The sequence below is a fragment of the Acipenser ruthenus genome, chromosome 5 (genome assembly GCF_902713425.1).
Source record: "Acipenser ruthenus chromosome 5, fAciRut3.2 maternal haplotype, whole genome shotgun sequence".
In the NCBI taxonomy this organism is placed as follows: domain Eukaryota; kingdom Metazoa; phylum Chordata; class Actinopteri; order Acipenseriformes; family Acipenseridae; genus Acipenser; species Acipenser ruthenus.
Window position 1 is genome coordinate 63,508,522 of NC_081193.1, and position 23,773 is coordinate 63,532,294.

The 23,773-nt window shown below is 36.2% G+C and overlaps 1 protein-coding gene across 9 annotated transcripts in view; it reads right to left on the reverse strand.

The window, feature by feature from the left end:
• Window positions 1-23,773, reverse strand: part of LOC117402941 (centrosomal protein of 170 kDa-like) — a 118,682-nt gene that overhangs the window by 81,892 nt on the left and 13,017 nt on the right. For all 9 annotated transcript variants that reach the window (XM_059024370.1, XM_059024367.1, XM_059024365.1 and 6 more), the window contains exons 2-4: window positions 18,582-18,729; window positions 2,173-2,262; window positions 375-456 (exon numbers count right to left, since the gene is read on the reverse strand). In XM_059024370.1, coding sequence (XP_058880353.1) covers window positions 375-456; window positions 2,173-2,262; window positions 18,582-18,686 — 277 coding nt within the window. In that variant the 5' untranslated portion in view covers window positions 18,687-18,729. The remainder of the gene's footprint in view (window positions 1-374; window positions 457-2,172; window positions 2,263-18,581; window positions 18,730-23,773) is intronic.

Here is a 23,773-nt window from a genome sequence, read left to right on the forward strand (position 1 = left end):
GTGGAAGGTCTTAAACTTCCAAAGTTAGATGGATAAAGTGTGTTTGCTTGCTTGTCTTGATTCCTCACACGTCCAACATGTTCCCTGTTTTTAAGGATTTGTTTGCTCATGGGCTTTATATTATTCTTACTGTACGTATGAACAAATTAAATAAATAAATAGTACAAAAACAAACAAACAGTCAGTGTTGTTTTTAAAAGGTTTAAAACTGTGTTTTTTTTAACACATTATATTTTCTTATTTGAAGTGAAAGGGAACAGTGAAAAGGCTGACTGATAGGATCCCGGGGTACCTTGCACATCTGCTCATTTAGCAAAACTGAAAAGCATCACATCATGATTACTGGGACATGCCCTTGACAAGTTCCAAAAGGATATCATATCCAAATCTCAATTTATCATCCATCTTCAAGGTAATGTACATCTGTTCTTGTATCCGGACATCGTTCACAAATGTCTAGGGAAAAAAAAAAAAAAAGTCAAAATCAATAATCTGCATTTCAAAGCTAATCAGAAAGGTTTAGCCGTGACATGCTACACCACTGCCGACCCAGGGCTCCAGACTTTTTGCTTTAGGAGCCAATGCTGGACAACAACTTCCCGGAAGGAATTTTATTATTATTTATTTATTTAGCAGACGCCTTTATCCAAGGCAACTTACAGAGACTAGGGTGTGTGAACTATGCATCAGCTGCAGAGTCACTTACAATTACGTCTCACCCGAAAGACGGAGCACAAGGAGGTTAAGTGACTTGCTCAGGGTCACACAATGAGTCAGTGGCTGAGGTGGGATTTGAACCAGGGGCCTCCTGGTTACAAGCCCTTTTCTTTAACCACTGGACCACACAGCTTCCTTGAGGATACAATCATTGATTGGTCATGTATCCCACCATAACCATTTAAACACTTGCCAGACTTGTCATGTTGGTTCAGTACCAACCTGGCTGAGGTGGCTCTCCACCTGTTGACACTGCCTGATGGGTTTCTAATTGTATTTTTCCTATACAAAGCATGTACTGTGAAACCTATGCTTCCTGACATCCCCCTAACTCTCTATCAACTAGTGTTGTAATGTGGAATTGTTATAAGCTGATAGCTGGGTTGAATTGCACCTCCTTAATGAAAAATAGATATATTTTGTGTAGTGTGTTTGTTATAACAGGACAAGCTGAAAACCAAAAATCACCGAGTTATCCATGGAGGTTTTTCCCATAGAACCAATGTTAAACCACATTAATGGTGATACCGTAATAATAATAATAATAATAATAATAATAATAATAATAATAATAATAATAATAATAAGGGAGGCTGACATAGTTATGGTCAGTCCTGTCCTTGTGACCCCCTGTGGCAAAGTGGTAAGTGGTAACAGGTGTATAGCAGTACCACACAGTATTCACAGTACCACACAGAAAAGTATATTACACTATCACAATAACTGTACAGTTTTGTATTGTAATTATTCCTGGATGTTTCTTTATTGGGAATGTCACATTTGGGAATAACTAATTGTCTCAACAAATTGTTCTTATGAACTCTGCACCATAACTGAAAAATATGGCACTAAATCTATACAATTTAAGCATAGTAACGTCCACATTTCAATTGTATATTTAAAATAATGTGGTTGTAGTGCGCAAAAATATTATGTACAGTTGTGTTGGGATTCAAGTAAAGATCTAGCTTGCATTTTTAGCATACAGATCATGAATGCATGCTTAGTAAATAGGCTGCCTTTGATACTCACTGTAGACTTGGATTTGGAAGTGCTACTCTGTCACTGTCTGTACCGTTACTGATGATCAGAAATCCCCATTAAATTTAGGCTTTACATTAGGACTTGAAATGAACAAGAGGATTATTGCCCAGTCATCTTTTATTTCTGTTAGTAAGAACCTTATGAACTGAAACACTATAATTACATTTTCATTAAAGCTCCACACATTAATACCCTAAACTGTGCATTGTGTATTATTCTTTAATGCTGCTCCTGCTAAGAATTTCTTTTTTCCACCACAGGGACTGCTTCTAAAAATAAAAGGGTTTTAGAAATGGCCACGACAGGGTGAGCAACTGTAACTTCTGCTCCGTCTGCAATGTGGCAACTTCGAGTTAGCAAACAGAAACTCTAAGGGGAGAGACATAAAATCTGCTCACCCCTATCACTTACCCCATTTAGGCTCCCTAGGTCCTTTACTTTGTGTTCGTCTGTTGCAGAATCATAGTTGATGACAGCGTGTTGTTTATCCACACTTCGGGACTGAAAAAAAAAAAAAAAAAAATTAAATAAATCAGGCAGCATAGCATATCTTTATGAAATACAAAAGTCTCTGGGGAAGAAAGATCACAAAGTGCTTATTCTGTATTTGGTAAATGGGCACCTGAATGCTCAAAATTGGATATCAGACTACATTAAGTCTTGTTTTGGATCTGGCCCAAAACCGATTGACTGAAATCAAGATCCATGGAAAGCATTAACTGAGTATTAAAAAAAACTTGGTAAAAAATACTCTTTTCTGAACAACCCTCCAATCCAAACTGGAGACATGTGCCCAAACATTTTCAAGAATTATCCCTATACTGGCATTTACAGGCTAAGAAATGAATCATCTTATTTTTTTACTACAAAACAGATAAACTTAAAACATTTCTGTGACGACACCCTTTGATTGCTTAATTCTACAAATTGTCTAACTAAAAGTGGCTGTGTGGCTTGAAGAGAGGGGGAGTGTGGGAAAGATACAGTGCCTTGCAAAAGTATTCAGACCCCTGACCAATTCTCTCATATTACTGAATTACAAATGGTACATTGAAATTTCGTTCTGTTTGATATTTTATTTTAAAACACTGAAACTCAAAATCAATTATTGTAAGGTGACATTGGTTTTATGTTGGGAAATATTTTTAAGAAAAATAAAAAAACTGAAATATCTTGCTTGCATAAGTATTCAACCCCCACACATTAATATTTGGTAGAGCCACCTTTCGCTGCAATAACAGCTTTAAGACTTTTGGAGTAAGTATGTACCAGCTTTGCACACAGGGTCGGAGTGATTTTGGCCCATTCTTCTTGGCAGATTTGCTCCAGGTTGTTCAGGTTGGTTGGACAGCGCTTGTGGACCGCAATTTTCAAATAGTGCCACAGATTCTCAATGGGATTGAGATCAGGACTTTGACTGGGCCACTGTAGGACATTCACCTTTTTGTTCTTGAGCCACTCCAATGTTGCTTTGGCCTTGTGCTTGGGATCATTGTCCTGCTGAAAGGTGAATTTCCTCCCAAGCTCCAGTTTTTTAGCGGACTGAAGCAAGTTCTCTAGCAGTATTTCCCTGTATTTTGCTCCATCCATTCTTCCTTCAATTTTAACAAGATGCCCAGTACCTGCTGATGAGAATCATCCCCACAGCATGATGCTGCCACTACCATACTTCACTGTAGGGATGGTGTGTCTTGAGGCATGGGCAGTGTTAGGTTTGTGCCACACATAGTGCTTTGAATTTTGGCCAAAAAGCTCTATCTTGGTCTCATCTGACCACAGAACCTTTTCCCACATCGCAGCTGGGTCACTCTCATGCTTTCTGGCAAACTCCAGACGTGCTTTCAGATGGTACTTTCTGAGTAACGGCTTCTTTCTTGCCACCCTCCCATACAGGCCAGTGTTATGCAGAGCTCTTGATATGGTTGACTGGTGCACCATTACTCCACTCCCAGCCACTGAACTCTGTAGCTCCTTCAAAGTGATTGTTGGCACCTCTGTGGCTTCTCTCACAAGTCTCCTTGTTTGAGCGCTGAGTTTTGAGGGACGGCCTTTTCTTGGCAGTGCCTGGGTGGTGTGATGCAGCTTCCACTTCCTGATTATTGATCCAACTGTGCTCACTGGGATATCCAAACACTTGGATATTATTTTATACCCTTTCTCTAATCTATGCATTTGTATTACTTATCTCTAACTTCTGTAGAATGCTCTTTGGTCTTCATTTTCCTTCAGATTCACAGCCTGACCAACGATCCTTCAAAAGTGGGGTTTTTATCCAGAAAATGTGACAGCAACTTTAATGGTTCACAGGTGGAGGCCAATGGTAAGGTAATTGTGTCCTCGTTAGAGCAATTTCTTTCATCGGTGTAAACTGGGAGCTTCCACAGCACAGGGGTTGAATACTTATGCAAGCAAGATATTTCAGTTTTTTATTTTTCTTACAAATATTTCCCAACATAAAACCAATGTTACCTTACAATAATTGATTTTGAGTTTCAGTGTTTTAAAATAAAATATCAAACAAAACGAAATTTCAGTGTACCATTTGTAATTCAGTAATATGAGAGAATTGGTCAGGGGTCTGAATACTTTTGCAAGGCACTGTATATTGTTGATTAACAAATTCTGTTTGTGCTACGAATCCACAGAAAAATGTTGAATCGTCAACAAAACCAATATAACTAATTAACCAAATATAACCAATAAAGCTAATATAATTTTTATTATGCAGCAATCATTTCAACAATTAGTTAATTATAGTATTACACATTTCAAAAATAACACTTAGAAAAGGGCTTGTGATTTCAGTTTAGTATTTCACATTGCATATAGCTTTCGCATTTCTTTCGTGTAACCATTGCTCAAACAAGCTTAGTCCACTTACATTTTACCTGATTACTTCTTGAAAAGCGAACGCTGGCAATGATATTTCGGTCTTCATCATTAACTTTACTCTCTGTTCCCGGTTCACATTCCTTTGTTTTTTGCATTTTTATTTTTCTATTGCCACTTTCATGTTCTACATCTAAAACATAGTCCTCGCTACTATTTTCACATACAGCTGACATTTGTCTGTGTAAGTGGGATTCCAAACTCAAACTCAGAGGAACTCATGACAACAGTCCAACAACGTTAGAGACACACATTTTAACTGTTTTAACTAAGCGTAACAAGAGCAAAAACCAAATCCAATTGAATCTCATTACTGAACAAATATCAATTAGGAAGAAATGTTTTAAGTGGAATAAACAACTGAAAGTATTGAAAAAAAATGGTAAGAAAATAATGCAGTTTCTTGTGCTTAATAGCACACGAAACAGCAAATTATTTTTACAGATTCAACAAATCGTTGTTTATCCGTTACATATACCAAGGTAAATTGGTACTGTTCAGCTTCAAAAACATGTACATAATGTCAACATAGCCAGGTAAAATGGTGGAAAAGAAAGTGAATTTCCCAAATGGAAATTCTAGTTTTAGACAGAAAATGTGATATTAGTAAGGTGCCGCAAATTGAGATGTAACTCGGAGCAGATTATGGACAGGTCAATAAGTAAGCAGTAGATTATTTACATGACTACAATACCAACAGGCAGCCAGTGAAGCTTGTCAAAAACTGGGGTGAAGTTCTTGGCCTGTCTTGGCCAAGGGCAGAGGGACCCTATGTATATAAACAGCAAAAAGGGTTAATGGCCTGTCCAGGGCCTTAGCTTTCCTACAAGAATGTGCGAAGCGGAGGCCTGGGATTGTACAGGCAATTATTGGTGAAATCTAAAAAGACATAGCTCATTAGTAAGGGAGAGTAGAAGGGTGTAGCACCAGTGACCAAGGGCTGCTGCAGGTATAGAGTTTTGTTTATTTGTTAAAGGTTTTGTTTAAACTTTATTTGCTGTAAACAAAAGTGTGCTGTCAAGCACTTAAACAGCATTTTGTTGTTCGTGTTGATTGCCTTCCACACTGTCACATGTAAACAGGTTACAGTTTGTGGTTTTTATGCAGGGTTGGACCAATGAAAACATTGTTATAACAGTCTAGACAGGAAGAGGCAAAATCATGGAGAAGGATTTCAGTATGAGCAGCAGAAAAAAAGAGGATACACCCTTGAAACCCTAAGAAGGTAAAAAGTAAATCACATTTCAAAGGATATTAGGATTGCTGATGTATGAATGAAACATATCCTAACTTGAATTAAGGAAAATGATTAACACATGCTTAAGGCAAATTCAGGAACTGCATGTCTTGTGAAAACAAAATATATTTACCATTTGCCCCATTTCCCTATTGTGGCCTCCATAGATTTTATAGGCTCAAGGAGATATACTGGAACTCCATCTCACTTCGACCAATAGTTTTTAGACTATTTCTGTACACATTTTTCTGATAAGAGGGCTCATACATACTTACAGTATCCTTCTATCTTAATCTTTGCCAATTACGATTACACTAAGGTCAAAATACATAAAGTAAAAATATGCAATGACCCTACATTTTTTATTATTGCTGAGCCTCTCATGCCTGTAATTAAAGGAATGATAATAACCAAACATTACAAAACAATTTAACACCTATTAGCTTCAGTTACATCATCACTGACCCACTGTTCTTATCGGCCCTTGGCTTTTATTTATTTATTTTTTTTAAACTAGGGCTATGTAGAAATCATAAGCCAACTTCCAGGTACTTACCCACTTCCTGTGCTGTAGGTAACATGGTTTGAGCTGGATCATTGCAGAAAACATCCCAACAGCACAGGTACCATTACAAATGAGAATATTCGAATTCTGAATTTTGGGCCAGATCCAACTTAATGAATCAAGAAGAAAATATACTTTTCATCTGAAGATTGAGTTAAGATCACATCCATACATACTGTAGTTGCTCACACTTGAGTAAGCAGTACTGGCGCCTCCACTATAGTCCTGTTGCCAGGGACAAGCATCCTCAGTAGAGGATAGATAGATGTAAACTGTAGAACTATCAAAACTATATTTATGTTTTAATACATTCAGGTGTGAAATCTTACAATCATTCAGTACAGACTTTACAATTACAGGCCTGTTAAACGCTGCATTTTACTGGAATAATAAAAGTTCAGTATATATTAATATTTTATTCAGAAGAGTTTTTGAGATTTGTATTTCATTTTCAAGAATGTACTGGACTAACAGCCATGCTTTATCACCATCCAGACTGTAGAGTGGGCATGTCCCTAATATTTCAATGAGGAAACAGATTTACTAAGCTGTAACTTATTTGCAGGGCTAGCTATAGACAGAAGCATGGGGAACATTAGCAGCGAGTTGAAATAAAGATGTGAATCTCAATAAGCATATGGTGCGGCCAACAAAATTAATTTAATATGTGGTGTATCATGGTAAAAAGCATAGTAACAGTGATGGTAAAGCAAGGATAAGACTTGTAATCACGGATAAGTATGGTAAAGCATAATAAAAAAAAAAAAAAATGGAACAGCAAAATTACGAAATTTCCTGCGTTGCAAAATTCCAATTGGTTTGGAAGAGAAAAGGATTGATCAGTATTTAACTGATGTAGAATGTTGAGTCAGTATGTATTCAATTATCCATCTATAAAACATGATTGTTAAAAGTACAATAAAATCCAGTTGCTACCGAGTTGACACGTAGTCATTAGAGGATTAAATATGCACCCATAGTGCCAAGAGGTGGTACAAACGTAATTCTGCCCACAGCCTCAGGTGCTGCCAACCTCATAATAAATATATGTTTGGAAGGCTTGAGGTAGTCTTCGGCTGTGTTTAAAGAAAGCAGACGCTTGCATGAAACTCAGACTGATAATAATAGTGTGATAAATGCCATACTTTCTATTGCTCAATCTAACTGACATGTGGGTGTTCGCATTATTATTATTATTATTATTATTATTATTATTATTATTATTATTTTCATCTTCCTTTCTGTTTTTCAGAAATCAGGTGATAGAGACATTTTAACTATAGAGATTTCAACAGCTTCATGGAATAATATAGAAGCAGATAGACAACAAAAAGGTCCCAATCACTTCCTGTTCTGTAGGTCACTTGGTCAGCTAAAACTAGAGATGAATTGACATACACTTGAGTTTACTGTAGTTTCTTGTATTGTATGTCAATTCTGTGGTAATTTATTTATTTTACATCAAACTGTGCAGTGCTTTGTTTATGTAAGTAAGTCATGCTTCAATATACTGGTACCGTGCCTTTGGCACTTACTGTTAAGAAGCCAACTGCAGACATTTATAATGGTGTGTATCTATGAACCAAAAAACAGTGCTGATGGAAGAAATAAACTGAGATTTTACAGAAGGAAGAGCAGCACCAATTCTTGAGACAGAAATAATTATACACATTACTTGATACAGGAATCCCAACTTAAACAATAAGATGTACCTAGATTATCGAATAAATGTGTTCACCTGGTCGCTTCCACTTCAGCTGAAAACAAAACTAAAGGCGCATTAATTCTGTTATGCCGCAGTTTACAGATCACGATTATGGGTGCAGGGAGCATACTTTTTACTGCGACATAAATCATTCTCCAGGACTGATTATATCAAGGGCTTCTGCTTTTCGGGTTTTATTAATTGTATTTTTCGGTTCTTATTTTTAGCTATTTTCGAGTTTTAGGTAAAACGTTTTTTTCAGGGGCTTTCGTTTTTGATATACTGTATGAAATTACTGTTTTCGGTTACTTTCCAAAATGCTTGAGCGTTTTTTTTTTTGTTTTTTTTGTGTGTGTGTGTCAAAATATGTATAGTAACTCGACAGTACTTGCATTTTTGTATATTTCGCCACAATTCTGTTTTAAATTCTCTGTGTCTTAACTGTAATACAGTTTTAAATCCTGCTAACAAGCCTCCATCCTGACTGTAATCTTGATTTAAATCTCGTAAGTGGAGTCTCCAATAGAAATGTAGGAATGTGCTGTCACTCAGTAGTTGGGGCGGGTTTAAAGTATTCAGAACTAATCAATTGTAGATACAAGTCAGGAAGGCGGGACATTGGTGATAGCTAAATTCTGGAAGCAGGTGTCTTCATCCTTGTCCATCGTTCTAGAGAAAGAAATTCCTTACTCTTTTTTATTGTTAATACTAAACGATGAGTCATCCCTTCATCTGACATCCCAGCAGAAACAAATTTGGCCTTACCGCAGCAAAAACGTTGATAGCGCTGCACTGGCGGCCTCCCCACTCCCTTCCTCGGCGCCAATGGACCCTTACACTCGGATATTATTTACCTGGAGCTCTCTACTCTCTACTGTGTTTATTGTACTTCCCAATAAAAAAACATTTGATCAAAAAAAAAAAAAAAAAAAAAAAAAGGGGACAAGTAAACCTCATGTTATTACTTTATGAAAACGTGTATATGGCCACTGTTTACTGTGAAGAAATGACAATGGCAAGGAATGAAAAAAGATACAAAATAAGTAAAATGCGGTCTCAACTTTATGTACTATTTATTTCGGGAATAAACAAAATAACGTTTAACTTGAACTGCTATTTGGCATCCTTTGTTTTGTAGTTAATTCACTGGGGTAAAGTAAGGCCTACACAACGCATTCTTTACTCCTGGGATATTTTTTCTACTTTAACCTATTACATAGTGTAACGTCTTGCTGTAAAATAAGTGTGCCTTTACCAGACCTGCGTTCTGACCAATATAATAGCTTTTATTACTTTTTGAAAAAGAACGAATACCCAAACAAATATTTAAATTATACTTGAATATTCAAATATGAAAATCCTGTGTTCGTCCCAGCACTATGAAAACATGCAAACATTGTTAAAAACATCAATACTCACTGTCCATAACCGAGTACTTCATTTATATGTGAACGTTCTGTCAGTGTTTGTGTGCTGCAAAATACACGCCTGAAGGAATACCATTGACAGTGACAATGTAAGCAGCATTGACATTCGTAGTCTTAATCATGGGGTTTTAGTTCCTGTGGTAGATATTTCTCTGTAGAGGCAGCAGTCAGACACCCACTGTAACCTTATCGAACAGAAACCTGATTTTTGTTTGGTTGGAGACAACATCCCGATTAAAGTTCATAACAAAGAATCATGCTCTACTCCTTCATAGGTTCTATTTAGTTCATCATTAATATTATTTATTTCTTAGCAGATGCCCTTATCCAGGACGACTTACAGTTGTTACAAAGTATCACAATACAAAGTATCACATTGCAGTACTCCCGAGTGAGTAAGAACGCTGCACACTTTAAAACTACTTTGCATGTCTGTAAACAGAATCAGTGGTACTGCATTTGTCATCTCAACATTTCTATTTAGGATGTTTTAGGACAGACATTTTGAAGAGTTTCTCCTCTTAATGATGTACAGCTTCCAGTTTCCTTGGCAATGGAGCTGTTTTTTGTCAACCATCAGAACCAGGTTATTACTGAAGAGCCTATCAGTGACATGTCTGCCTTTTACATAAGTCTTTTTGGAAACAGCTAGTCTAGTCTCTTTGCAAAATCTAAGCACTGGTTGGCAACAAAAAAGAATATATGCAGTTCTTAGCAGAAAGCTTCGATTATTGCAAAATCTGCGTCATTCCCATTTGCTTGTATTGAAATCCAGAAACATGCTTTCTACCTGTCTTCTAGGAACACATTACTAATGAAGTGCTTCCACCCACTTGGTCTAATCAGGATTGCCTGCCTTAGTTCTACCCAGGTAAGCAATAATTTATATAGAATTTACTCATCACCCTCTTACGTTGGGATAATCTCCAAAGACCTCTGTAACACATATATTATTAACAACATTATTTACATAAACTGCAACATTACTACAATATGCTGTAGAATACTGCAGATGAATTGTTTTGGTCTGAGGTCACCACGAATATCAGGCTTTTATCTTTTTAGTCTCTGGTGTTCGGATAAAGCATAACTTGCTTACTGGGTGATTATAAAGAGAGTTGGCCACTATAAGCTGTTGAACCGTACAGCAGTGAAACTTTGCAAGTGGAAGGTCTAGGGGCAGCAGTGTGGAGTAGTGGTTAGGGCTCTGGACTCTTGATCAGAGGGTCATGGGTTCAATCCCAGGTGGGTGACACTGCTGCTGTACCCTTGAGCAAGGTACTTTACCTAGATTGCTCCAGTAAAAACCCAACTGTATAAATGCGTAATTGTATGTAAAAATAATGGGATATCGTGTAACAATTTTAAGTCGCCCTGGAAAAGGGGCGACTGCTAAGAAATAATAATAATAAAAGGACTATCACCACAAATCATCAAGGTCAAATTGCAATTGTAGTGTTTATATTAACACTAATTTCTTAATAGTTTGACTTTTAAATACATTTTATATTTTAAATCAATTAACTCAGGGATTATTTTAGCTGTCAGATCTTTATTTTTATTGTCAGACTATGCTTTGATGCAGACTCATTCTGAACCCCATTTATGGCCTTGTGGCAGGGCAGAAGAAAAGCCCTGCACATAATTAAAATGCATGTAAATTAAATGTGTTGTGTTTGTTTGGCATGGGTGAATGTATTGTTATGATATCAAATGTATTGTTTATGTTAATTTAAACGTGTGTATGTATTTTTAGACTAGCACATTGTTTGTAGGGGTCAGGAGATTTTGTGTTTGTGACTTTTGTTTTTGTTTAAACCTTTTATTTTGGCTTGGTGAACTGCGTTTTTGTAAATCCTGTTGATTTATTTTTGTTGCAATAAAAATGGCACACCAGAGCACTCGTAGTACCTGCCTGTGTGTTACCAGCCATCCTGTCACAGGCCTCTTCGCAACTCTTCTTTTTAGATAGAACCTTGACCTCAGTCTGTCAATTTGCAGCCTCTGTGTTGTTTCCCACAGTTACCGGTGTTAATGAAGGGATACAGGCAGGCTGTTTTCTTTACTGTATTTTTGTCTTCATTGTCTTTAAGGAAACTTAAGGAACTCTGAAATTATTTCAGACATTTTAAAGTTGTATTAAACATGTATCGGTGGCAGTATTGTTTGAACTACCGAAGAGCAGCTCCGTCCTGAATGTCTGCAGTACACCACTGGATTGGAATATAAACAGACACATACAAAAATTAGTCCCAGTAAGCATATTATCCACTTGAGTGATAGAACAAAAATGTATCCCATGCTTGTGGTATAAACAGCACTGCATAATGCAGCATCACATATTATCAACATGTTTTACTTAGATTTTCTTCCATTAGCTAGTGGATTCTTACATGTCAGAGTCTGCACAGTTGCCTGATGTTCACTCAACCTCCTAGCTCTGTGTAGAAACAGAATAAGAGAACAGTAACCCGACTGACAGGACAACTACAGCATATCGATAACCATCATTAGATCACAAAATAATTGACTCTGATGCAACAAGAGAAGAATGTATTAAAATACCAGTAAGCTGAAAATTGGTAGTTTGCGATTGTTCAAAATATCCTTAAAATAATTCACATTTAATTGACTGCACACTTAAACATGTAGCTGTTAACTGTCAAATCTGGCACATGATTTGTCTAGGGGCTACATAATGTTACTGTAGTTTAAGGAACACTATACATGAAATGTATTATTTTATTTCAGCGACAGTCTGGTGTTCTCTCTCTAAAATTGATTACTGCTCTTGTAGGACTACAAGGTATGAAGTCAATGCCAACAGTCTGCCAAATAGTCATAACCCAACCTTGTAGTGTAAAAATATGTTAACATTAAAAACTGCACTCATTCCTCTGTTTTCAAGGTCAAGTTTAGAACTGTCAACAGTAATTTAGACCTGAAGATATGCATTAGATTACCACAGACGTTACTGCTAATGTACAAGCAGTCAGTCTTGCACACTCCATGTGGCTTCAGAACTGCCAATTTCCTAATCATAAATCTTACACGGTTTAAAACAGTCCAAAAAAAACCCCACAAAAAAACAGTCAATGCATCAATGCAGGCTTTTTGCATAACAACTATATATTATCAAGGAGTCCTGTGTTTTGATTTTACAGCACCTGGGGATTACCAAAATACATCAAATGCTAAAAAAAAAAAAATAGTCCCATCATAATCCAAAAACAGTGTAATATACTATACAACACAAAAGGGAAATAGAACTTGCACAGTACAGACATCTGCTAATTATACCCTCTACTGTTAAGTATTTACTGAGGGAGTTTTTGGTGTTGTCCAGTTTGGCACAGCTGCTGGTAAGAGAGCAGGATACGGCTCCCCACAATGGCAGTCATCATGCAGATTGCAGTTCTTCCTGCCTAACACTGGCATTTTTCCCAGGAAGTCTACTGCATGCCTTCCTCACTCATGCTAAATTTAACCCCTGAAGAATCTGCCTCAGTTTCTATAAATATAGTGCAGTGCCAACTTCGCTAATACTGCACTCTAATTGTTTGACACCACCCCAGTACAGGGGTTAGGTATTTATTCCCAGCTAATATTTTCAAACCTCAGGACAATGTGTATTTTTGAAGTAAGATATAGTCTTGCTGCATCAAGGTCATCTTTCCTATGTTACCTCTGAAACAGATAAAACACATGCAAGCTACATGCTCTTTCTTCATGCAGTGATTCTTCCCCGATTCAGAGACCCAGGGGAAACATTATCTGTGGTAGCAGACACAAACAAACCAAGGCAACAAATGATTTTCTAAAGCTCCATTTTCCGCTATGAGCAAAGCTAATCAATACACATTAATCCCAAAGCTTTCCCTTATTCATACATTTAAAAAAAGAACCTGGTATTGATCAGATTGGAGGTAAGAGGTTATCTTTATACTTTAAATTGGAAACACTTTCCTCTACAAACCTTTTATAGTGGCACCCTTGATATCCAGTTTGATACCTGCCAGTATAAGAGAGGACTGTACTATATTAATACACACATTAAATATGTTTAGCAATGAAAAGTCTTGATCATAAGTATTGACACCCATTTACTGTATCTATTAAAATTACGTACAACTTATTTTGTATGTAATACAGCTTCTAGATGGCTTGTTATTCAGTCTTATCCTTTGCCACTCACTTTCAACTACTCAGTACAATACCACCTCTTCAACTTGATCCAAAAAATGCATAACTGGATTCAGAACTGGACATGGACTTTGGACAAAGAATATTGATGTTTTTAAAATACATAGTCAAAATTGTATTGCCTACTACTCTTAGGAATATTACTGAAATGAATGGAGTGTCAACATACATATATACAGGGTGATTCATAATTTGGACAACACTGTAGGATCATTGGAACTGGAGAGAATCTGGAGGATGATATGCAAAAGATAAATGTCTGTGACGGAGACACTGTGATGCACCGTTTGGGCACTGGGGTCTTTTTCAATAATGTCAGCATTTAAGCAGAATTGAAAACAATGCAAAACAGCGATATTGCACACATTGTGAATCATCTGCATATATACATAAGGCTCTACTGAACACAAAGTACAAACGTCCTCTGAATCTTCAATGAAGCTGAAAATAAATGGACAGGAAGTGTGCTGTGGTGCCAATAAGCCCTTTGTTCAGAGCACAAGTTAACAAGCGTTTCCCGCAACACAGAGCTTCATAACCACAACACAAATGCTGATGATTGCTTCAGAATGTGTACCACTGCATCTGTATCAGTCTTCTTCAATTTTAAATTATTTTGTTCAGTATATGATGATTTTTTCCCCTTGAGGCTTTACTAAATTGAAGTAGCATGTTTTTGCTATCTTACGTAAACAGCATATTCAGAATAATGCAAGCAGTATTCCAAAAAAATAAAATAAATACAATAGGATATATGAAATATAGAGCTAGTGGAATATCTTGTCGTTGGGTATTTGTAAATACCTGAAATAAACAAAAATTACAAAAAACAATATTTTCATACCAATCTGTCCTGTTTTTATACACAAATTTGAATTTTCTACTCAAACTGAAAGAAACGTACTTGTCAAATGTTTAGTCCCATCTCTCTCTCTACCGAAGGAAAAAAAGATGGTACATTGCTTGTTGTAGGCATTGTATTGCGTCGGCTTGCAGCAAGATAACAGTTCTTTTCAAAGAACTTGCAACATTATCTTTGACTTGCCCGAAGATTTACAACTGGAATGGATTCCGTTGATCAGAAAAGTTATGTAGTTTGTAAAAATGTTCTTGTTGCAATTCCTTCGTATGGCTAAGGACATTCCAGATGCACAGCTGGTGGCTCTCGTGGTTGATTTCAAGCAGCAAAATAAAAACAAAGACCTGTTTTTGGATCTTTGTTGTGTCCTGTGTCTTGGTACAGTCTCTTGCGGGGCAGAGAGCAGGGCCCTCTTCAGAGCTGATTTCAGCCTTCTCAGGACATGATTTCAGCCATTTTTGTATCCAATTATATTCCTACTTCAGAGCAGATTTCAAAACAAACTTCAGAACTTTTAGAACCACATTTCCAGAACCACTTTTAGACCCACTTCTGCCTCGTTTTCCAGCATAACTTCAGACCTTGTTCCAGTCTTTTGAATTAAACCTCAACCCGTCTTGATTGGATCATTGAATTCATGGGTGGTGTTTAAAGTCACGCAACGTTCTTAAACACTGGTTGGTTTCTCTCTGGCCACAGTAGCCCACAGTTCATGATTGACAGTTCACTCGAAGTTCCTTTGTCTTGTAAAGGATGATTGACAGTATATAGATTAAATGGTATCCGTAGTAATCCAGAGACAGACAGAGAAGGAGATGGGATACCTTTTATTGGTTGTTTTAACTAAACAAAAACAAAAAGGTCTCCTTTTCAGGTGAAAGTAGGACCTTTCTACAGTATATAAAAAGCAAACGCTCCGCTCAAATGAATAAATACAGAAAAACAGAAGCCCTATATGATTTATGAATTTGGTCTCCTTTAATATTTCCAGCAGTGGGGATGCCTGGGTGAGTTGAATGATTGGTTGTCCTTTGATCTTTATGGAATTGTGCTTTTGTGGATTCTATTGCTATGGCTTTTTGTTCTTCCTTCTTTTAAAAAAAAAACATTCAGTTTGTGGCTTTTAGTGTTTGTTTCTTATTGTTAAATTGCCAAAACTTGTATAAATAAAGAAGAAAAAAAGATGTGTGTACCATAACATTAAGACTTTGTACTTTATTGGGAAACCCAAGTGAGATGTGCTATATAAAACCCATTTTTTTATGGTCCTAAAAAAATACTCACCAAATTGGATTGTCCTGTAAACTTTGATCAGTTTAACAAACAATTTTGTAAAAAGACAAATCGCCTTAACATTTTTTGTTTTACTTCCTGAACTATAACAATGTGAGTGTAACTGGACACCGCTCCTGTGTGGGTGGGTGCTGGGGTAACTTCATCAAGTACTCTGAATGAATTACATTATAGACTACTTTCAAAGCCATGATGAAGAAAAAAAACAATAATAATAATAATAATAATAATAATAATAATAATAATAATAATAATAATAATAATAATAATAATAATAATAATAATAATAAGTTGTTCCTACCCAACGAGACTCACAGTAAAAACCTTTCTACCTTATGCACCTACACACAACTAGAGCTGACTGTTTTCAAGTTGAATCATTTAAAAAGAGGACTGGTACAATTTTTTTTTTTTAATAACACAATCTGAATAATTAAGTACTAATGGATCATTTAACAGCACATATTTCAGCCCATCCTTGTACCTTAATAGTCATTTCATTCCTGTAAACTCACATGTCTCTATCATGTTTCAGTCTTCCCCTCGTTCAAAAGGGATTCTTAAGTTTTCTGAAGCTCTGTGGTACAATTGGGACCTCTGAGTAGTAATTATTCATGGTTGATTGTGTCTCAGACCATACTGCCTCATGCCACGTCTACATCCTCCTCCCCCCACGATTTGCTTTAGGGACTTCCATGAGACAAAAGACATTATAAATTAAAAAAACGTGTTATTATTGTATATCCCTATCGTACTGTGACCATGAAACAGAAAATACTGTATTGTTAGAACTAGATCAAATTATGTTTGAATAATTATAATGATAATATTATTTCATTATTATAGGGTTACTTCTATACTGGAATAAATGTCAATCCGATGCAGGTAAACAGTGCAGTTATTGTTATTTTAAATCTTTAAACTACAGATGTATTTATTTTATTTTTTCTCTCATACTTTCGAAACAATTAAAATCAATATCCAGATGCACTACAGTACTTCTTACAGTATGTAATAAAAAATATTTAAAAAAAAGACACTGAACAATCATGTAACTCTTTACAGCAGTGACGGACCAATCAATGCTCTGTAACCTGGAGCCAAAAGCATGAATCTGGGTGTAGCAAATCAGTCAAGCATTTGCAGAAAACATGACATAGGATTCTGAATCGTGGAACTTGGTCTTCTTCCTTTACTCTTGATACTTGACAGCTTCAGATGTTAAACAGTGATTGAGGGTTGTACAAATAATGAGAGAAGGATTCCATATTTAATGTATTTCAATACCACCTTCCATCACTTATGTAATTGTTCAAATAAAACACTTTAATAACAGTTTAAACTGCTGCCTCGTGGTTCGTATGCTACAGGTTACTGGGAGACTTTAGCTACCAGGAACCAGCATCACAATATGTATTAAAGTAAAAAACAAAACGGGTACAAGAAATGGAGAACTCTGATAAAGTTGGTAATGCTAATACATTCTGGGCTAAAAGAATATAAATTCTTTAAATCGACATGAATTTGAGTCAGACGGATTTGCTACATTGTTTGTTTCAGGTTTATGCCATTTTAAGGCCTGCTAACTAAGGTTTTAAAATATATTCTTTTACATCTTATTAGCTCTAGAAATATCATCACTGGTCTGTGAAGAATTTGGAAGTTCTTTGATTCTATTTTATACTTCAATTTGGAATAAGTTGCAGGGTCTGTTTAGTCTGGTTTGTTTTGACCCTCTGTTTCTGAGAGCCAAGGGTCAAGCTCTGAAACAGGAGAACCCGAGAGCATGGAGGAGGAGTTTCCCTGATAGAGATATCGCTGTGGGTGAACCTGCAGCTGCTCCACATCCACTTTTCTCAACAAATGGTGCCGCAGCACGAAGCAACGGTGTTTGAGAAGATGGGGACAGGTTAACAAAAATAAATAATTTAATAAGAAAAACAGCTGCAACCTGTCAATTCCTACACTCAGTTTGGAAGAGGTGCGCATTGCACATACCAAACTTGTCCTTTCAAATTGAAGTTTCTTTTAATAGTTATACTAGACAACTGCACTTTCATGTAATGTCAGGTCCATTATCACCCAGCAATGGACTTGGACTATGCTATTTGATCAATATAGCGCAAAGTTCTTAGATAGTGAATATCTGGTACTATACAAGGTTAAAGAAATGTTTCCTTGCTAGTCTGTTACTGTTTCACTTCCTGGGTTATTCCATCCCAAAAGTGTCAGCAGGGCCAAAGCAGCTGGTTGACAACTTACAGGAAAGGAAGCGTTGAATGGGGTAGGGACAATTTCTCTCTCCCAGTGAAATGACCAAAGAAGGGCAAGACTATGTGAAAGTAACGCTTACAAACAGATTTATTTTTACCAGTGTAGCAGATATTATTTTTTTAAATAAATTACATGTAAAACACAGATACCTACAGAAAATGAAAGTACACAAAAGATAAGATTTATGGAATTATTTTGTTAGCTAAATTCACTCTAATGTGTTAAGCCACACCACACTGGGAAGTTACAGGGAAACACCACATACTGCTCCTCCACTTTTCAATGAATAATGCAAGCACATTAATTTCCATGTTACTTTACATACAGCTGTCAACAGTGGGGAGTTTAAGCAGAGCCAATGGAGTTACCTGCAACATCAATTCGCAGTCATCCCGGCCAACAAAAATCATCTCCCTTGGCAGCCGGTGACGGGTGCCTCCACTGCTCACCAGAAACCAGGACGTTAAGCTCATTTTCTGCTCAGCTTCTGAGTCCAGCTTCAAACTCTACGTCATCCTGCAGGAACAAACAACAAAAGAAAAAACAGAAAATATAATTATATATAGTTATTTATAGTCTTTCTTCACAGGAGCAGCAACATCACATGTGTTTGGCCTTCTTGAAAACCTTGGCTAGATTCAGCCTGCAAGTTACAATTCCAATCAGGATTAAACCCAGATGAGACAGGAAGTGACACAGGCAGCTGGATTGAAAATAGACTGAAGGTTTTTGCAGGAAAAAAAGGCCTCGGCTGTTACCAGTCACAGCTGCTCCCTAATGGAAAGAAATTAAAGTTATACAAGGGTCACTGTCAAAAGCCAGAACATTGTGAGGAATCCTTTTTTTGACAAACATTCAAACCAGGGGAAAACAGGCAATAACTGGATCACTTGCAATGTGAGGCGGTAAATTATTTATGAACTAAGCTGTGATTTGAGGAATGTTAATAAAAGTGTAAGCCTTTAAAATGTAATAACTTGAACTTTAGAGAATAGGGTGTGAACTGCACATAATGTAATACTGTGTTGTACCTTTACAATATATGCAATCCCTCTTTCATACGGTAAAGGATTGCAGCTACAACAGAACTATTGCCATGGTGATAGAAGTCAAAATGGTTTATCCTGTCTGATAAAATGTAAACTTAAAAGCTTTCATCCCCCCTGTTTTAATGGTTTAAATTTTACATGCCACTAGTTCTACAGATTTTTGCCACTTTAGTTTATTTACTTGATCTACTGAGGACAATAGAAAATCAGAAATAAAACAAAACCAAAAATGACAAATACTTAAATGAAAGGACCTCTGCAAAACTAGACGTTTCAGTTGAAAGGGCTTTTCTGTATAAGTCATGTCAGATAAATAGTAACTGTAATTTTATGAGCATTGTCTGCAGCCTTGACATTAATTACAGTTTATTGTTGTCACACTGGCTCAATTAGAAAGCAATGTGTGAATAGCTACTGTAATGGACTTGTAGTGTTACAAATCCTATATTATGTATATTCCTTCCGTTCCACTTCTTAACATATAGTGAGATGTACTGTAACAGTCTCAACAGACTACATGTGTCAGCTTATTGGATCACTTGGTCATGACTTTATGCCCCCTGCTTTTCAGACCCATCTGTTGTCTGAGCCACAGATGCTTTCAGTTAATGGCATTTGATCACACGTGGCAGGCTTATCACTTCTTGAGATGTCACGGTATACCGTGGTATACATTTCTACGGTTTTGACACCATGACCATTTTTCATACCACAGTTAATCGAGTTCACGATATACCGTGGTATGCAAAAGTCGTTTACGTGTCCCTTACTGGCTCCTAATTGGTGAAGTCTGTACAAAATGAGACACCACGCGGTATCCTGGTGTAGCACTGTACCCAAGTCTCTCTCTCTCGTTCACTTTCTTTCAAGAGTATATTCCTTTTGGCTCGCACATAAAAATAAAAATAGCTTTAATAGTACGTAGGTGGATTCTCACAGCTAAAACATAACCGTATTTCCCAGACACATCAAGATAAATAGAAAAAAAAGAACAGAAGAAAAGCTAATTAAATATATACACGCTTAGCAGCATAACTTGTATTAAGGCTTCTATATTCAGTGGTTGGTGAAAAATGGTTTACATTTAAACATCAGACAGCGTTATTATGATTATTATAATTCTGCCTAAAAAAGTTACAGTAATACAATGTTTATCGTCTTTTTTTCATAGCTCTAAATGCAATATTGTCAGTTTATTTCAATTTAATTTGAATTGATTACTGCATGTCGATAATGGTTTGAAACTGTCAGCAACACAGAATGTTTCAATGTCTCAATTTATCAGCAGACAAGCAACGGCAGCAGGACAGCCTATATAGGTTCAACAAGTTGTTTATATTTTTCATTTGGAAGATTACTTGTGTGTCAACTGTAGACATAAATGTAACATACATCTTAGCGTTAAAATACATTTTATAGTTTTGCTATATGTATTTTGGCCCAGTGCCAAAAATAAATAATTCAGTAAAGATGGCGCATTTGCAAAAATATTTTGGTTATACACAAATGAACATGGTAGTGCAGGATTCAGGTTACAGCTTGAGGTGGGAATGCATCGAACCTCTTTATCCACTAATGAGAATATCACATATCTTTGTACAGCAAAAGTCATGTCTGTAAATTAGTTAGTAGGCTACTCTTACTGAGTCTCACTGTGTTAGTTATGATGAGAAAAGGACAAACCAAATTCAGGATAGTGAAGTTTTAAAAATGTCCTAACCGCACAACAGCTGAATGTTTTATAAGAAACTGGAAGCAGTATTTCTAGATGATTGCTACTACTGCACTACAATTCCAATATCTTCATTGGCTTGACTGTACAATCACTTAAGCACCACCTCTTATTTCTTACTTTTTACAAACAAAGTAGACATGCAAAATATTATTATTATTTTATTTTTTCTGCCAATTGGAACTTTCGTTTCTTAATAAACATTTTTTCTTTTAACAAAAGAACACATATGAAACATTCAATACAGTAGTAGCCTATACTGAGCTTTTATAATATTTTATGACTGTTTAAGGCTGGTAAGAATAAATGTGGGTGCATGTACTGTAACTAAGAGCACATGAAACATTAAAAGCTTTTTTTTCCCTGTTCATTTTTTTGCACACTTTGCACTGTCATTGGCGGAGTTTCCATGCAGTTTAAAAAATCCAAAAGGCGTAGCACAAACATGCCAGGCACATTCCTCTCGCTAGAAGTGTGCGGCCAAACCATGGTATGGCTTAAACATTTTTTTTGCAAGGAAACATGTACGAAAGCCATACCTTATGCTCACGAGACTTCAGCACTGAAAATCCTGTTTGATGTACCCTTGCGTAGGGATGGACGATAATGACATTTTCAGTTGTCGATTAACAGCTGTAAATTATCACGATAATCATGATTAACCGGTTGAATAAATAAAATATATAAAGTTTCTTGGCTATATATATACTTGAGCAACATGAAAACTGCTTCTACAAGTCACTGAGTTTAGAAGAAATAAAACTAGACTAATGCTTGCACACTGTGTATCACAAAATGACACGAAGATCAAAAAAGTCCAAAGCAGAAATATATTTAATCTTATTCACACTCACATATGCAAAAAAAAGTGAATAACGTGCTCAAAAGTGCTAAAATGCAAACGTTTCAGCAGCCCCTGCTGCTATCATCAGTGCACAAAAATAATACAAATGTGTTTGACAGCTTTTCAAAATCTACTCATTATACAAATCTAAACTGTGATTTAAAAATATCATCTGTTTGAGCAGAGTCGATTACATTGCAGTGGAACGATTCAATTTATGATAATTATCTAATTGAGATACACAACTAGAAGACTGAAAACAAGTTTAGACTGTTGTAATGTAATTTATAAAAAAAAAAAATACTGTATTTGTAGTACTCATGGCTGTAGTTTAAAATAAAGAAACAGAAAAAGTAAGTTTAGGCTAATGAACGTTTGCCATAAGGTTTTTTGGGTTGTTTTTTTTTTCCATGAGGATAGCAATCAAATTTAATGTACGTTAAACTGTCAAAATGACAAATAGGCAAAAGGTCCACTTTTCTATAGTAATTTACAATGAGCTACACATTTTTATTTTACAAGTACCAATAAATGTGTTTTTATGTTAGAAAACCAGTCCTGCTTTGCCTGTACAAAATTTAGGTTCAAAATTAAACCATAACGTAAAGTTAAAAGCAAGCATATGGTTTAAAATCAATAATTACATGCAATTTACATGTATCAACTTATGGCTGCATATCCTTGCACAGAAAAGAAGCAATGGCATTTGTAATTTCACTGTGTTTTGGGTGATCCTCGCTGCATTTTTATTTATGCTCCATAAGTTAATGTTTGAATTTCTCTGCTTAGATTTAGATTTTCCTCTGCCGCAGTCATATTGTGGTCTCGCAGAAACACGTGACTATGAATCTGGATCGTGATCTTTAGATGGGTGAAGAGATTAGTGGTATTCCCTTTGCGTAGTATTGTCTCAAAAGACTCCCACACAGGACTGATTTCTTTTTTTTTTTTAATTCTAAAATCTTTTCAACTGGTTTGGGGTTTTCTGCAGCTCCCATCGCCAATGGCTTCAAACATGCACATGTTACAACAACTTCCCACTACGCAGTGAGCACAGATCACGTCTTATACCTCATGCAGACAGTTCAGTGCGGCTTACCGTTTCAAATGCAGAGTTACTGTTACTCACAAGTGTATCATATTGGGTAACAGACCATAATATGATTATCGATAATTTTTCCAACACAATAAAATTACCAATGCAAAAACGGCAGGGGACCAGAACTGGCATTTACATTTACTGGATCCATGGATGACCCGAACCCCAGAGCATTATTTGTCAGGAGGTTTTGTCAAACAAAAAACCATTTTTGTAAACCTGTAAAATTGAGACACCATTTACCTACAAAGCATTCACAATGTAAACAAAAAAGAAACAGGAACTTTGCCATCAGCAGCTTTCAATGCGTAAAATGACAAGAATCCTTCCTGACCTGGTAGCAAAGATTCAAGCCCAGGAATCTCATTAAGTTAGGTACGTTCTATAAATACTTTACTTTCTACATGTACTTATACATATACAGATACAAATGAATTTCAAAATGCGGATGTGAAAAAATGTGTGACAAATGGAAAAATCCAAACACCAATGTGGTCCCTACATTGAAAAAGGTTGGGAGCCACTGCTATAGATCAATTGAATTATAACATGTGAAGATGTGAAATAATAAATGAGAACAAACAGGCATGACGGTAAAACATTAAATGTACAGGAGAACATAGCATTTTTTTTTTCATAAATGGCTTTGGCAATAGAAATAATACACCTTTATTTAATAAAAACAAATCTATGCTTATGTCGAACAAAAGCTTAACCCACCAAAATGGCTAAAAGAATGATTTCATCAATGTACTGCGGAAAGGGAGCAGCCTAGGCTATGTTCACACTGACTTTATTGTTGAATGCTCTCTGTGGGTGCATTGTGCGCAGGACTC